At 42.9% G+C, this 15,196-nt stretch overlaps 1 protein-coding gene across 7 annotated transcripts in view; it reads left to right on the top strand.

Moving 5' to 3' along the window:
- Positions 1 to 15,196, top strand: part of TENM1 (teneurin transmembrane protein 1) — an 867,710-nt gene that overhangs the window by 842,577 nt on the left and 9,937 nt on the right. For all 7 annotated transcript variants that reach the window (XM_051827786.2, XM_051827790.2, XM_051827788.2 and 4 more), the window contains 2 exons: positions 6,835 to 7,131; positions 14,453 to 14,840. In XM_051827786.2, the coding sequence (XP_051683746.1) occupies positions 6,835 to 7,131; positions 14,453 to 14,840 (685 nt within the window). The remainder of the gene's footprint in view (positions 1 to 6,834; positions 7,132 to 14,452; positions 14,841 to 15,196) is intronic.

Here is a 15,196-nt window from a genome sequence, read left to right as displayed (position 1 = left end):
CAGCACAGACCCTCAGAGGCAGCAGTGATGGCCCCAGTCTGGGCCTGGGACTGGTGTAGGCATTTGAGGAGTGAACCAGTGGTTAAGAGTGCTCTAGCTCTCTCGCTGTCTCTCTCTCTCTGGGTGTGTGGCTGCCTCTTGGATAAATATACATAGGTATATATGTAGGTGTATATTTCAGTCCCAAAGAGCAGTACTGCTATCCCTAAGGAGTCACATCGAAACACAGAACTTACAGCATCAATGCTACTTCGGCAGTATTGGCATTTTGGGTCAAAGAATTCTTGAAGGCCTTCAAATCATAGCAACTATTCTGTTTGTTCATCTTAGATCAAGGCCAGGATAATTAGAAAGTGTGTCATTCTACCCATTGTTTCACCTATATATAAGCATTAATGATTTGTTCTAAAAGTTTTTAATATATATGTTGTATGGTAGCACATAACAATAATCAACATGAAAGTATTTAAAGTTCATCTAAGGGGGAAAGTGTCCAAGATAAATGGTTTGGCCCAATTCAGGTGAGTAGAATAATGAGTAAGATTTTGAGGACAAACTGCTATACTCATAGTTCTGCACTTTTTTCTTCTGCAAAATAAGGGAAATGGATTGTGTACTCTCTGTGACTTGTACTATTACCATTAAGCATAGTAATAGCAACTAACACACAGGGAGACCTTGTTCTGTGTAGCGCCATGATGAATGCATTTACAATTATAACACCTTGTCAGGTAAGTTTGTTATTAGGGTTAGGGTTAGGGTTAGGGTTAGGGTTTGTTATTATCCTTCCCATGTTACAGATGAAGAAACAGGCACAGAGAGGTCACACAGCTAGTGACTGGTGATTACAGGATGTGAACCCTAACTGACTCAATAGCCCATTTCCTAAGAACCCTTCTGGTGCAACAGTTTTGTGAGCTGCTGATGTAAAGAGAGTTATCGTAGGAGTAAAAGAAAAGAAACAGGAAATTCCAGCTAAAATGTAAGGGAGAGGGGGCTAATACTAAATAAATGCCCTGTTCGTTTGTCAGCAACTCTATGAAATAAAAGCAGACCCAAGATTTGGATTGTCAATGTGGAGGTATCACATACTAATTACCTTAGAACTAGTGGGAGCAGCCTAGCGTGTGCTACTTTAAAATCAGCTGTGACTTTCCTATCCATTCTCTTAACTTCATGAAAATTAAATGCCGTGTACCTTCCAAACTCCAAGGTGGCTATTTGGCCCCTCTCACTTATTCATCTTCCGACTTCTTCAGCAAAAATTAAACAGGTAAGTCAGTTGTACCGTGAGCTGAAATGCTCGACAGTGTCCTTGAGAATTCAGCCTCTGCTCCTCGAAGAGGAAAGAAAATCAACTGCTGTGAGCGTAGCTCAGTTCCACACATGAATGTGTTGTGTGTGTGTGTGTGTGTGTGTAGGCTGAACCATAGCAAATTGCCCTTTGTGTAGGCCAAAACAAAGTCAAATGTCAGCAATCGCCATTAGAACAACCTAACGTAGCGTTATCCTACTAATTGAATGAACCTCAAATTGGAAGGGTTCAGAGGACCTTGTCCTGAACAATTAAAATACAAACCCCTGGGAAAGATCAGGAAAGGGCTCTGAGGGCAGGCAGAAGACACTTGCCTTTGGAGCCTCTCCCCTACCCACCTTCCACAGGCACTCCCATTTATGCTGCAACACTGTCTCCAGCTCACCAGGACACATTCTTCCCTCTTTCCTCTCTGGCCCAACTATGGACACACAGCAAGGCCTTCTCACTGCTCCTTAATACAGTAGGGGAAAAAAAAGGAAACCAAAAGATAAACTACGACATAGCTGTGTCTTCCCCTATTAAAAAAAATCAGCAAGTCCAGCTGTCTTACCACAACAACCCAGCTTATCAGTTGTGAAACTTGAATAGCAAAGCTATTCCCAAATTCCTGTCCTTTTTCTTTCCCCCCTGTTTCAGATTTGTATAGACTGGAAAAAGAGTGGAAATAAGGATTGTTGGCTCACACTTAGTTCGAGCGCTATTGGCTTTTTTTAATTAATGAATTAATGTGAAAGAGTTGCACAGAGTGAGAAGGAGAGGCAGAGAGAGGTCATCCATCTGCTGGCTCAGTCCCCTCTAGATGGCCGCACTGCGCCGATCAGAAGCCAGGAGCCCGGAGCTTCTTCCGGGTCTCCCACGCGGGTGCAGGGGCCCAAGCACTTGGGCCATTTTCTACTGCTTTCCCAAGCCACGGCAGAGAGCTGGATGGGAAATGGAGCAGCTGGGACTGGAACCGGCGCCCATATGGGATGCCAGCACTGCAGGCGGCAGCTTTACCTGCTACGCTACAGCGCCGACCCCTGCTTTTAGGAAAGCAAGCACATCTATGGAGCTTTCCCAACCTTGCCCATGACCCCAGCAGACAGCGGTGTTCCACCTACTTCTCATTCACACCACGGAGGCAGTCAAGCGGCAGGTTGGGAGAGCTCACCTGGGAAAGCATTTTCCTTCCCAGGCTTCTCACACATGGTTTCCACAGGAGACTCAAGGGAACCTGTGGCCTTTTTTTACTCCCTCATCCTCTTTTAGCTCAGAGCTGAATTTTGCATTAGCTTCCAAAGTTGACTTTGAAACAAGCACCTCACCTGCCTCAAATATCAGGGTGCATTATCCAGAAATAGAGATGCCTGGCTGAAGAAGTCCCGACAGGCAGAGAAAAAACATTAGAGTTTTCTTCTGCTTGGTTTGTAGTGGATTTTAAACAGTGATCCCCTTTTGGGTAGCAGCAATGACTTTATTAAGAAATGTGTTCTTGAGTAGTAAACTTAATCTATCAGACACATAAAACCACAAATTTAGTTGAACTGGAAATCACTTGCTACTTTGGCTCTTTAACTATCATTCTAACATAAATTGTAATGGTTACAACTGTCCCTGGGAGTCCACGGGTATTTCACGGCTATTGTAAAGGAATGGTATTACAGTTGGAGATCCGTGGCTATAAAACCACAGGAAGGGTAGTTGAAGAAAGAACACCTGCTCTCCTATAGGCTTCCAAGCCCTGCATATCCAAAGACAGGAAATATGTGCTTCTCTGTCACCTTTTAGGCAATCACAGCAGGTGACTGTATATTTATGCAATTCAACGCTGCACACGTTGGCTACAGATGGTTTGAACAGTCATGATTCGCAATCTGTGGCTCTATTCCTTGAATTAAACCTACCCCTGAGACTCACAGCACGTCTCCCCAAATAATTGGAGTATGTAATCACAAGTTTTCTGGATAGAATTCATAGCATGGAATATTTGATAGGTCCTTTTTTGGCAGAAATTCAAAATTAAAGGCAAATCTCATTAGCTTCAGCTGACTGGTGAAGAAACCGAAATCCAAAGGAGTGTAAAAAGCGAAGTGCCACACCCCAGTAGAAAGACAGGCCAATGTCATGAGCAGACAATTCACAGGAGACACAGACGTGGCAAATAGATAGCAGAAAGGGTTCAACCTCACCGGTAATCTAAGAAATGCACATTTCAGCTGCAGTGACACAGCATTTTCCTACCTTGATATTGGGAAAAGGTTGCTAACAAGGATAATTTTCAATTCTACTAACACTGGAATGAGGCGGGCTCTCCCACTACTAGTTAATGGGTGTGTGAATTTGTGTAGCCTCTGCACTATACTCTCTCACGTTCCTTGCCTGGTTTGATCGGTTTATGCTATGTTTATGTGTTGAAATACCGCACTGTACCCCATAAAAAGGTACTGCTAAAAAAAAAGTTGCATCCAGAGTCTCTTCATAGGCTCTTCTCATTTGACCCAGTAATTTCACTCAGAGGATTCCATATTAAGCAAATATTTATTTACAAAAAGGTACAAAAAAAGACATGAAAGAAAAATGGGAAAAATTCTAATTGCCAACAATAGAAGAATGGATAATATTTATTACGTGGTAAGATATATACTGCCATTAAAAGCAATAGTTTAAGAATATTTAATAACATGAGGACTGCTGAAGATAAAACAGCTGGAAAAACGAGACATAGAAGTTTAAGTACAATCCTACTTTAAATGTCTGAACAGAGATTATACAAAAAATATTTGGAACAAAACTCAGCAAAGTGTTCACAGTAGTTCTCATTGGCAGGTGAGATTACAAGTAATTATTTTCTTTGTACACTTCTGTATTTTCCAATTTTTATGCAATAAAAAATCTATCACTTTTATAATTGGGGAGCGGGAGGTGGAGGAGGTTATTTTAGTAAGCAAAATGAGGGTGGGCCTTATGCTCAGTAGGTTAAGCTGTTGCTTGCAGGGCACACATCCTATGTCAGTGTGCCAGTCTGAATGCTTGTACTTCTGCTTCCAATTCCAGCTTTCTCCTAATATGCATCCTGGGAGGCAGGTACAAGTTCAAGCACTTGGGTCCCTGCCACCCACCTGGGAACCCTAGACTGAGTTCTGAATTTCAGGCATTAGTGTAGCCCCAGCCAGGCTGTTGTGGCCATTTGGGGAATGAACCAGCAGATGGAAGATTTTCTATCCCTCTCTCTCCCCCTCCCTCCCTCCTGTCACTCTGCCTTTCAAGCAGATGAAAAATAAACATTAAAAAAACCCCACAAAGTACACAATATCACTGAGCAAAAGAAGGGTCTGATATGACAGGGCTGAATTTTGAAGTCCTCCAAGCCAGTAAAGATTAAAAACTTTCTGAACAGAGATGTTTGCACTTGGACCCTGGAGATCCCTTGAAGTTCAGAACTTCCACCCTCCCACCCCCCCAACCCCCAGATTTACCAAAAATGTTCACGTGTGTGCTTATGTGCAACTTTCTGGAGATGCAGTCTGCCACTGTCAAATACGTAAAGGAATTTTTGACCACAACATCTGAAAGTTTTGATTACATCTAGCTATTAAACAGCTATTTTGATGAAATATAGCCAGTAAAGAGCTATTTTGATTAAATAGATAGTAGATAGATTTAGTCCAACTGTGAACAATGTAGCCAAACCGTCACATTGGCTTTTTTCCCCTCCCTCACTAAACCAGATATTTAACCTCCTGCTTGGGATCATGCTGACAATTCTTCCAGATAAAAATCTAGTACACTATGCTACAATCACCTTGGAATCTGACATATGGGCCTAGTCACAAGTTTAAATAAAATGGGTAAAGTGTTCCCTGTATTGTAGAAATAATAACTAATGCTGTTTCACAGTTTACTGAGTACCTGCATGTGTCATTTAATTTAATTCTTCCACGAAGGTCTGTGGTACAAAGTAGTAATATCGCTCACATTTCACAGATGAGAAAACTAAGAAACCAGATAGAAGAGATGAGTGGTGCATAGACAAGTAACTAGCTAAACGTCTCCTCGCTCTGGTTACTGCTATTTACACCTCTCAAAGTCTCTGCTTTTTCATTCTTGCCTTGGTTCCTGCCCAATCTGCTTGGACCCCCTCCACCCAAATCAGAAGTCTGCCCCCTGAAATCTGGGTGAAGGTTACAGGGGACCTCTACCATTTTTTGCAACTTCTTGTGAGTCAGGCTACTTCAAAATAAAGAGTTATAATAAAAACTCAATTCCCAACTTGACTCTCACTGGGATTAAACATGACAATAGGTCTGCTCTGATTTCATCATCATTTAAAAAAATCATCTATTATTTTTCACTTTATGTTTCTGTGTGGGAGCAAACTGTTGAAATCCATACTTAATGTATACTAAGCTGATCTTCTGTATATTAAGATAATCGAAAATGAATCTTGATGTGAATGGAAGGGGAGAGGGAGTGGGAAAGGGGAGGGTTGTGGGTGGGAGGGACGGTATGGGGGGGAAGCCATTGTAATCCATAAGTCGTACTTTGGAAATTTATATGCATTAAATAAAAGTTTAAAAAAAAAAAAAACCTAAAACTTAGCTAAACTGAGCTGACCTAAATTAAATAAAATGCAATTTGCAAAGCCCTTCTCTGATCCTGCTACCCCTGCTCCAAAACCCTCCTCTTCCCCAAAGCCTCCTGCAGCACCCTGGCCAGCAGGGACTGACCCCCTTAACCATCAGAATCAGGAACAGCAACTTTCATTCTGACACAAAAGAACCATTTCTGTAGTGTCTTTTCTAATTAGGTAGCCATGGCAGACATTACTGGTGGGTCTGACTAACTCAAAAGTGGAAAAAAATCAGATCAACAGTCCATTTATTTTGAAAATCTGGTAAAAATTGTTTTGATGATTTTTAAATTTTTTTTACTAAATATTTAAAATTATTTGGCTATCTTGTGTGGACCAAGAAGAATTTAATCAAAGCCAGGTACCTGTGAGTTCTTTCATGGAATCCTGTTCAAGGTTCCCTGGATCAGGCTCACTGTGTGTCAGCTACAAGGTTTCAAGGTACCTAGATGGAATGCTGGTATGCAGAAGTCTAGAACTAGAACTAAGCCAAACCATCCTATGTTCTAGCTACTTGACTGGTAAAAAAAAAAGGAGAAGTAAGCCCCACTCCCTCATAGGCATCTGACTCACATAAAGTCAAGTCACAGAACCAAGAAAAACTGTGGCCATGCAATTGAGGCTTGAGCTGAGCAAAAGATAATCAACAACCTCTACACTGAAGGTCTAGATAGACGATGACAGGTACTCTCCCAGGAATGAAGACATAGCCATGACCTTCCAGGAGTGCCCACTCTGATGGGTGAATAAAGAACAAGTGACACCCAAGGAACATGCAACCACAGGACTCCGAGGTGAGAGAGACCCCATCGCTGGGACAATCAGGAGCATCCTCAGAACTGAGGGTGCACTAGATGAGGGGAAACCAGGCAGAGCTGAAAATGTATTTTCTGTCTCTCTTTTGTAGGCCCATAACAGAAACCTGCTCTCCATAGATTTTGATCATATCACCCGCACAGGAAAGATCTATGATGACCATCGAAAATTCACCCTTCGCATTCTTTATGACCAGACTGGGCGACCTGTTCTATGGTCTCCAGTAAGCAGATATAATGAAGTGAATATCACGTATTCACCCTCGGGATTGGTGACATTTATTCAAAGAGGGACATGGAATGAAAAAATGGAATATGATCAGAGTGGAAAAATCATCTCAAGAACTTGGGCTGATGGGAAAATCTGGAGCTACACCTACTTGGAAAAGGTAAGTACTGGCCGGCACTGCAGCTCAATAGGCTAATCCTCTGCCTTGCGGCGCCAGCACCCCGGGTTCTAGTCCCGGTCGGGGCGCCGGATTCTGTCCCGGTTGCCCCTCTTCCAGGTCAGCTCTCTGCTGTGGCCAGGGAGTGCAGTGGAGGATGGCCCAGGTGCTTGGGCCCTGTACCCTCATGGGAGACCAGGGGAAGCATCTGGCTCCTGGCTTCGGATCAGCACGGTGCGCCAGCCGCAGAGGCCATTGGGGGGTGAACCAACGGCAAAGGAAGACCTTTTTCTCTCTCTCTCTCTGTCCACTCTGTCAAAAAAAAAAAAAAAAGTACTGGGCAGTGGGGGGAAGGAGGGCGATTAGTTACAAGTTTCTGAGAGAGAATATTGACGAGACTATCGAACAAGGTCCGAATGAGAAAAGTCTGGTCTGGATGCTCTGTTCTGTAGAAGTAACAGCCTCCCCTACCCCGCCCCCCAAAAGTGGAGCCTCTGAGAATAAGCTGTTTTTCATTCAGTTGCAAACTTCCCCTAATCCCACACTCTGCCAAGTACTCTTTCAAACTGAAGTCAAGATAATGGCTTAGCTTTCTCCTCATTTGTGCTTAGCTGTTCATGCTCTTGAAAAGGTATCTTTATTATTATGAAAACGCAGACTGAGGGAAAATAGCTGGGAAATTCTAAAGCTGTGTGTTATTGTATGTCAGCTCTGGGGAAGGACCTCTTATACCGAGGATATGGAATTCTAATTGTTCGGATAGTCAGTGAAATTGGAGTCATATACATTTAAGAACTATTTTTCAAAAATAATCAGCCTGAGGGAATGGTGGCAGTGGGATCTCATTGGGAATAGTCTTTTGTGTGCGTTCGAATCTATAATGGGAGCTTTGGGCCTCCGCCTTCTCAGAGCAGGCAAGAGAGGACTTTCGTTCCACAGCAGGACCCATTTGTCAAACATCAGCCCCTACACAGCAAAATGGGTTCTGACCTGATCAGTACCAGAGGACAATCTGAGTAATTGATGTCCATCTGCCATCTCAGTGCGATTGCCTAAGATAATGCCTCGTTTCCCAAATCTACACATTTAACTGCATTCAGCAGCCTTGAATTAATTTCTGTGAAAACTGAAAAATGCTTTCCCTTGAGGAGTCCAGGGTAATCAGTACAAGGTAACCCAGAGACATTCTTGGAAAAGTCATAGAGCTCACAGCTCACTTGGCGAAATTTCACTATTTGTGCCAAATCATGCGGAGCTGTTCTACTCGTTACAAAATATATCCTCTCTACTGGGACAATCTGCCTCTAGTAGATTGGGTTTTTCCTCTTTGAGATTTCAGTAACTAGAATGATTGGCAAAATCCTATGACTAATGTCGACAAAGTGCCAAACTTGTCATGACATTAACTGAATCCAAATATTGCTTGATGTTTATGCATAGGCAAAGTGTTTCTTTTAAAAAAATATTTGAAAGGCAGAGTTACGGGGTGGGGGGAGAGATTTTCCATCCGCTGGTTCACTCCCCAAATGGCTGCAATGGCCAGAGCTGGGCCAGGCTGAAGCCAGGAGCCTCTTCTGAGTTTCCACCATGGGTGCAGGGGCCTAAGCACTTGAACCATCCTCTGCTGCTTCCCCAGGCGCATTAACAGGGAGCTGGATCAGAAGTAGAGCAGCCCGGACTCAAACCGGCGCCCATATGGAATATTGGTGCTGCAGGCAGTGGTTTTACCAGCTACGCCTCAGTGCCGGCTCCAGAAAGTGTTTAAGGCATATTTTGAAGACCTTCATATGAGAAAAGCATGCCCCTGATCATTAACAGAACATTGGCCAAGTTTGTTTTCTAGCAACAAGGATGGGTTTGCCCTGAGCCTTCCACAGGTCCTCCGTGTGACTAGGGAAGCCACCACTCCTTAGGAGTATGTATGGGTTTGAACATATAACTCCAACCTCATTAGCACCATAATATGACCCAATGAGCTGTCTATGGAAAATCAGCTCTAGGCCTCTAAGACTTTTTTTAGGCCACCTGTACAGCAAGAGCCCAAAAACTTCAGTTATTTAGCTCTTCTTGACACCAGTGAGGATACTGTATCATTTCTCTTTTCTGAATGAGCTGATTAGTTTGAGATCTGCTTGAACAGATAATCCTGTGCAGCAAACTTGACATGAATTCTCTTTCCTATAGAAACTTGGTTGGCAATAATTTTTAAAAAAACCTCTGTGAGACTGTCAACATCTACAGTGGGCAGAAAATGAGATCTTACAGACCCAAAGTAAAGTATCATGAAAAACCCCAGTGACTTCCAAAGACTAGTTTATTGACCAGTGAGACAAGTGAAATTATGTATGGCTTTTAGTTGACTTTTGTCCCCATCCTCATGTCTAATTTGTTCTATAATCAAAAGTATAGTCTTAGGGCCGGCACCATGGCTCACATGGCTAATCCTCCGCCTGCGGTGCCAGCATCCCATATGGGCTCTGGGTTCTAGTCTCAGTTGCTCCTCTTCCAGTCCAGCTCTCTGCTGTGGCCCAGGAGGACAGTGGAGGATTGCCTAAGTGCTTGGGCCCTGCACCCGCGTGGGAGACCGGGAGGAAGCACCTGGCTCCTGGCTTCGGATCGGCGCAGCGCTGGCCATAGAGGCCATTTGAGGAGTGAACCAATGGAAGGAAGACCTTTCTCTCTCTCTCTCTCTCTCTCTCTCTCTCTCTGTAACTCTACCTGTCTAATAAAAAAAGGATAGTCTTAATTTAAGCAGTTCTAATATGCAAAACTCCAAACCTACAAAATACATTATGGAATGGTTCTTTACTTTCAAAAATCATTTATCGTGAAATTGATTTTATTAACATTATTACCAGTGATAATAACTAATTCACTGAATAAGTATGATTAGATGAAATGATATAGAATACCCAATTAGAGATTTTAAATGCCAGCTAGCACTTATTGCCACTCGAAGGCAGGCCAAAACAGGAAAGGACAAAAGGCTGGCAGGCAACAAGGAGAGGAGGAGAGAAGAGGCAAGGAAGGAAATTTAAACGTCTTGGAAATGGTGATTCTGAGGGAATAAGAGAGAAGATTGAAGTTGCCAAAATGTGATTTATGGGTGTAACTGTTTCAAGTGACTTATTTAGGTTGTGTTTCCTTTGACGACACACCCTTTCACTGTGACAGAGCAGGGACAAAGGTGATGGGTCTTGTGCTATAAAGTAGGAATTCACAAACTTTAAAATGCATCTCTCTTTATATCCCCAGAATAATCTGGTATTACTTCTGTCAGTTTTCTTGCCCTTCCTATACTGTCATACATTAACTAGTAGCAGGGACAGGCATTTGGCAGGCACAGCAGTTACGATGCCACATGGGATGCCTGCATCCCACATCGTAGTGCCTGGGCTCCAGTCTGGGCTATGCTTCCAATTCCAGCTTCCTACTACTCTGCAGCCTACAGGTGATGCCTCAAGCGCTTGGGCCCCTGCTTGCACTGAGTTTTGGATTCCTAGCTTTAGCCTGGCCTAGCCCTGGCTATTGAAGGCATTTGCAAAGTGAACCAGAGGATGGACGCTCTCTGTTTCTTTCTGTCCTTCAGAAATAAAGGTTTTAAGGCAGCAGATTTTTTCAACTTAACATGCAGAAGTTTTGTGAAACTAATTTGACTTTCTCTAGAGTAAGTGAAAGTTATATCTTCTTGCACAATGGTTTTTATCCGTTAGGGGGAAGAAAAAAACCACAATTATTTTGGTTATAGCTGTGGTTGCTTAAATGATTTCTTCACTGTTAAAAAAATCAATTATTGTTTCCTAACTTTCCTCTACGTGGTCATTAATTCTCTGTCTTAATTTATGAGACTTCTCTGAGTTATTTTTTGAAGACTTGTGGGGCTACAATTTTGTATTACAGGAAATCTAAGTCTTTCAGTGTCCTAAAATCATTCTTGTCAACTTAATTTTCAAAATTAATTTAAATGTATTTTATAATCATTTAATAAGATGTTTTAGTCTTAATGCATTTGAACAAAATTGCCTCTTTGGGGCTAAAGTTTTCAAATGCTACTTAGAGGGACAGAATGCAATTTTTGGCTTGAGCTTCCAGGTGGCTACATACTGCCATCTAGTGGTCATTCAAATGCTTTAGTCAAATTACTCTCTTCGCTTCTTCAAATTGGGTATACAGCATGACTTTATTTTTCCTTTGAAACACAGTCAATCAGAATGATAAAAGTCCTGTAACTCTGTTATTTGGACTAATAGTAAATAGAATTTTATCCTGTAGCAGCACTGTGGACATTAGACACACTCATAAGCATTTTGTGTGTGTGGTTTTTTTTAAGATTTATGTATTTGAGAGGTAGAGTTACAGACAGTGAGAGGGGAGAGACAGAAAGGTCTTGCTTCCATCGGTTCACCCCCAGATGGTTGCAATGGCCGGAGCCGCGCTGATCCGAAGCCAGGAGCCAGATACTTCTTCCCGGTCTCCCATGCAGTTGCAGGAGCCCAAGCACTTGGGCCATCCTCCACTGCTTTCCCAGGCCATAGCAGAGAGCTGGATTGGAAGAGGGGCAGCTGGGACTAGAACCAGCGCCCATATGGGATACCAGCGCCACAGGCGGAGGATTAACCTGCGCCACGGAGCTGGCCCCTGTTTGACTGGGTAGGTATTATCAGTTGGTTCAAAAACAAAGTGAAAAGCAGCCTCATGATAGCTAAATTGTATTCTAGCAACACAATATTTACGTTCATGAAACTTCTGTTCACATCAGTCACATCTTTGCTATTGGCAAGAAGCTTTAAAACAGATCAAGACAGCTGAGCATCAGCCCCACCTAGGAGCAGGGTTCAAGCAGTGGTTTATTGCAGGCTGGAGGGAGAGAATACAATAACGATATGCTGTAAATGTTTGGCAAGGCTGGCATAGTGACTGGAAAAGGCATGGCCCAGGCAGGCTGATACTAGATAATGCATGGAGACCATATGGTGATTGTCCTTGGCCCACATGACAGATGTTACTTATTGGTGGAGAAGTGACAGAAGAGTGGAAAGGAGCTAAGAAATCTGACTTTCAGCATAGAGATAATGAAAAGTCATCTTCTACCCTGCTGTCCCCTTCTACCTTACATAGGAAAATTCCCTGCTGGTTCTATTGAGTTCCTCTTTGGTCAAGGGAAAGAGTTCTCACTTCATGTTCCCCAGGCTCAGGCAGGATTTCCAAGGCCCCTGTATTTCAGGAAGGTTTTCAGAGGTCACAACAGTGGCAAGCTGGAGGTGGCCACAGGTGAGGAGTTGACAGGAATTCACACCCACCTCTGAATCCTCAGCCACAGTGCTGGAGGAGAGAAAGAAAGAAAGAGCAAGCAAGTAACCACTGACTTTGACACGCAGTTCAAACTCAGTAATTCTCAGAAGGGTAGGGAAGATATGCAGTTTCCAAAAGCACATCCAGTATCAGAATTTCATATTTAGAAGACTTAACTGCATATTACATATGTTTATGCAATTCACATTCATAAATATGTAAGTTATTTATATTTAGAAAATGAAAAAAATCCCCGTTTTCATAACATAATGTTTAGAATATAAAGCTCAGTTAAATCCTTTTGCTTGATAAGGTAATTCTCAAGAGGAGAGCATTAAAGCTCCTTTAGACTCTCTAAAAGATGAGAGTTAGGGGCAAGCATTTGGCCTAGTGGCTAAGATGCTGCTTTTGGTGCCTGCATCCCATACCAGAAGGCTGGGTTCAACTCCCAGCTCCACTACCAATTCCAGCTTCCTTCTGGTGTGCACCCTGAGAGGCAACAGGTGATGGTTTAAGTTCTTGGATCTCTCTCTCTTTTTTTTAAAGATTTATTTTACTTGAAAGTCAAAGTTACACAGAGAGGAGGAGAAGCAGAGAGCAAGGTCTTCCATCCGCTGGTTCACTCCCCAATTGGCTGCAACAGCCAGAGCTGTGCCTATCCGAAGCCAGGAGTCACGAGCTTCTTCCAGGTCTCCCACATGGGTTCAGGGGCCCAAGGGCTTGGGCCATCTTCTACTGCTTTCCCAGGCCACAGCAGAGAGCTGAATGGGAAGTGGAACAGCCAGGACTGGAACAGGCGCCCATGCAAGATACTGGCACTGCAGGTGGCAGCTTTACCTGCTATGCCACAGTGCTGGCCCCAAGTTCTTGGATCTCTACCACCCACCTGGGAGACCTGGATTGAATTCTGGGCTCCTGGCTTCAGCTTGACCCAGCAGGCATTTGGTGAGTGAACCAGCACCTGCAACTTTTCTCTTTCTCTGTGTCTTTATGCTTTTCAAATAAATGAAATGAAAAAAATATTTTTAAACATGAGAGTTAAATGTTAGTGAATCAGTGTCCTCTGTAAGACAGTGCTTTTACATGAAATTAAAATAAGATCAACCAATGCTTATGAAACACCTATTGCATGCTAGGCATCATTCATCAACATATAGCTGTTTCTGAAATAGTAAATCAGTTGCAGGAAATGGGGTTGCATAACCAGAGAATTATTCACTCATAACATCATGCTTCCCTTACATGAAAATGTAAATTCAAACATTAATAAAGCATGACTTGCAAAATAATAATAGTTTGTAGCTTCACAGAAAAACATCACTATGTGACGTCATTAACTTTTTGGCTTTGTTAAGGCACTTTTGTGGCTGAGTTCATACATGAAGTACCCTGACCTTGGTTTACCTCTCTGCAATCCATCTTCACATCGAAGCAGCAAGGACTTTTCTAAATTAGCAACTTGACAGTTTCTCCCAGCTCCACGGTACCCCTTCCCTCAACTGGCTTAAACCTGTCAATGGCTCTCTCTCATCAACACACTTAAGTCTGAATTCCTTAGCATGACTTAGAACACTCCACATGATCTGAACCCAGCCCGGCCCAGCTGTTCTCACCTCCTGCCACTTACCACTCCCACCCCATTGTCTGCCAGTTCCTGTCATTCTCTGAAAAAGCTATGTTCTCTTTCATATCCAGACCCTCATAATATTGTATCCTCTACTAGGAGTACTGTCTCTCTTCTCCCACCCTCCCTGCACAATCCCTAGTCATCCTTTAGGTCTCAACTCAGATGTCCCTTTCTCCAGGAAGGTTTCCCTGGCCTCTTAAGTCTGGGTTATCTGCTCTTGCTCTGTCTCCCAGAAGCACTCAGTACCTGCACTATGATAGCACACTTCACACTATGTTGGTTTGACTACTTGTCTTTCAACTCCATTACCCCTTACTAAGTGATGGCTGGATGAAGGTGTGTTTTCTTTAATGTTCTCAACTTTAATGACACATTCTATGTTATTTTGCTTTTGTCTCATTTCAGTCTGTGATGCTTCTCTTACATAGCCAGCGGCGTTACATCTTTGAGTATGACCAATCAGATTGTCTTCTCTCAGTCACCATGCCTAGCATGGTGCGCCACAGCTTACAAACCATGCTTTCGGTGGGCTACTACAGGAACATCTACACCCCACCAGACAGTAGCACTTCCTTTATCCAAGACTATAGTCGAGATGGCCGACTCCTGCAGACCCTGCATCTGGGGACCGGGCGCAGAGTTTTGCACAAGTACACCAAGCAAGCAAGGCTGTCGGAGATTCTCTATGATACCACTCAGGTCACATTAACATATGAAGAGTCTTCTGGAGTGATTAAGACAATACACCTGATGCACGATGGATTCATCTGCACAATCAGATACAGGCAAACAGGTTTGTTGTGAAAAAGTGCTGATGTATACAACATTAGTATTTTCTTATGATGTTTTTGCTGACTACAGTCTGAGAAGCACTGACCTTTATGCTTCCAACCCAACGAATTTTCACTTTAGCTATCAAATTATCTTCTATGGAAAATTTAAAACACTTGTAGTCTACATGAAAGTCTATTCTTTAAAAGACATATAGTGCATTTCTCTTTCTCTTGGCTTTCAAGAAAGTTGAGATCTACAGATCTGGTCTAACTGTATGCCTGTTCCTTCTCACCACCAAAGCTTCCTAAAGATGCAGCTGCAAGATATGAGTTTCACTGAAATGAGCTCAAGCCCTAGGTAATCTCTATAAGCCTC

The sequence above is a fragment of the Oryctolagus cuniculus genome, chromosome X (assembly GCF_964237555.1).
Source record: "Oryctolagus cuniculus chromosome X, mOryCun1.1, whole genome shotgun sequence".
Lineage (NCBI taxonomy): Eukaryota > Metazoa > Chordata > Mammalia > Lagomorpha > Leporidae > Oryctolagus > Oryctolagus cuniculus.
The sequence above is the reverse complement of the archived record's forward strand: the minus strand, read 5'-3'. Positions and strand labels throughout refer to the sequence as shown.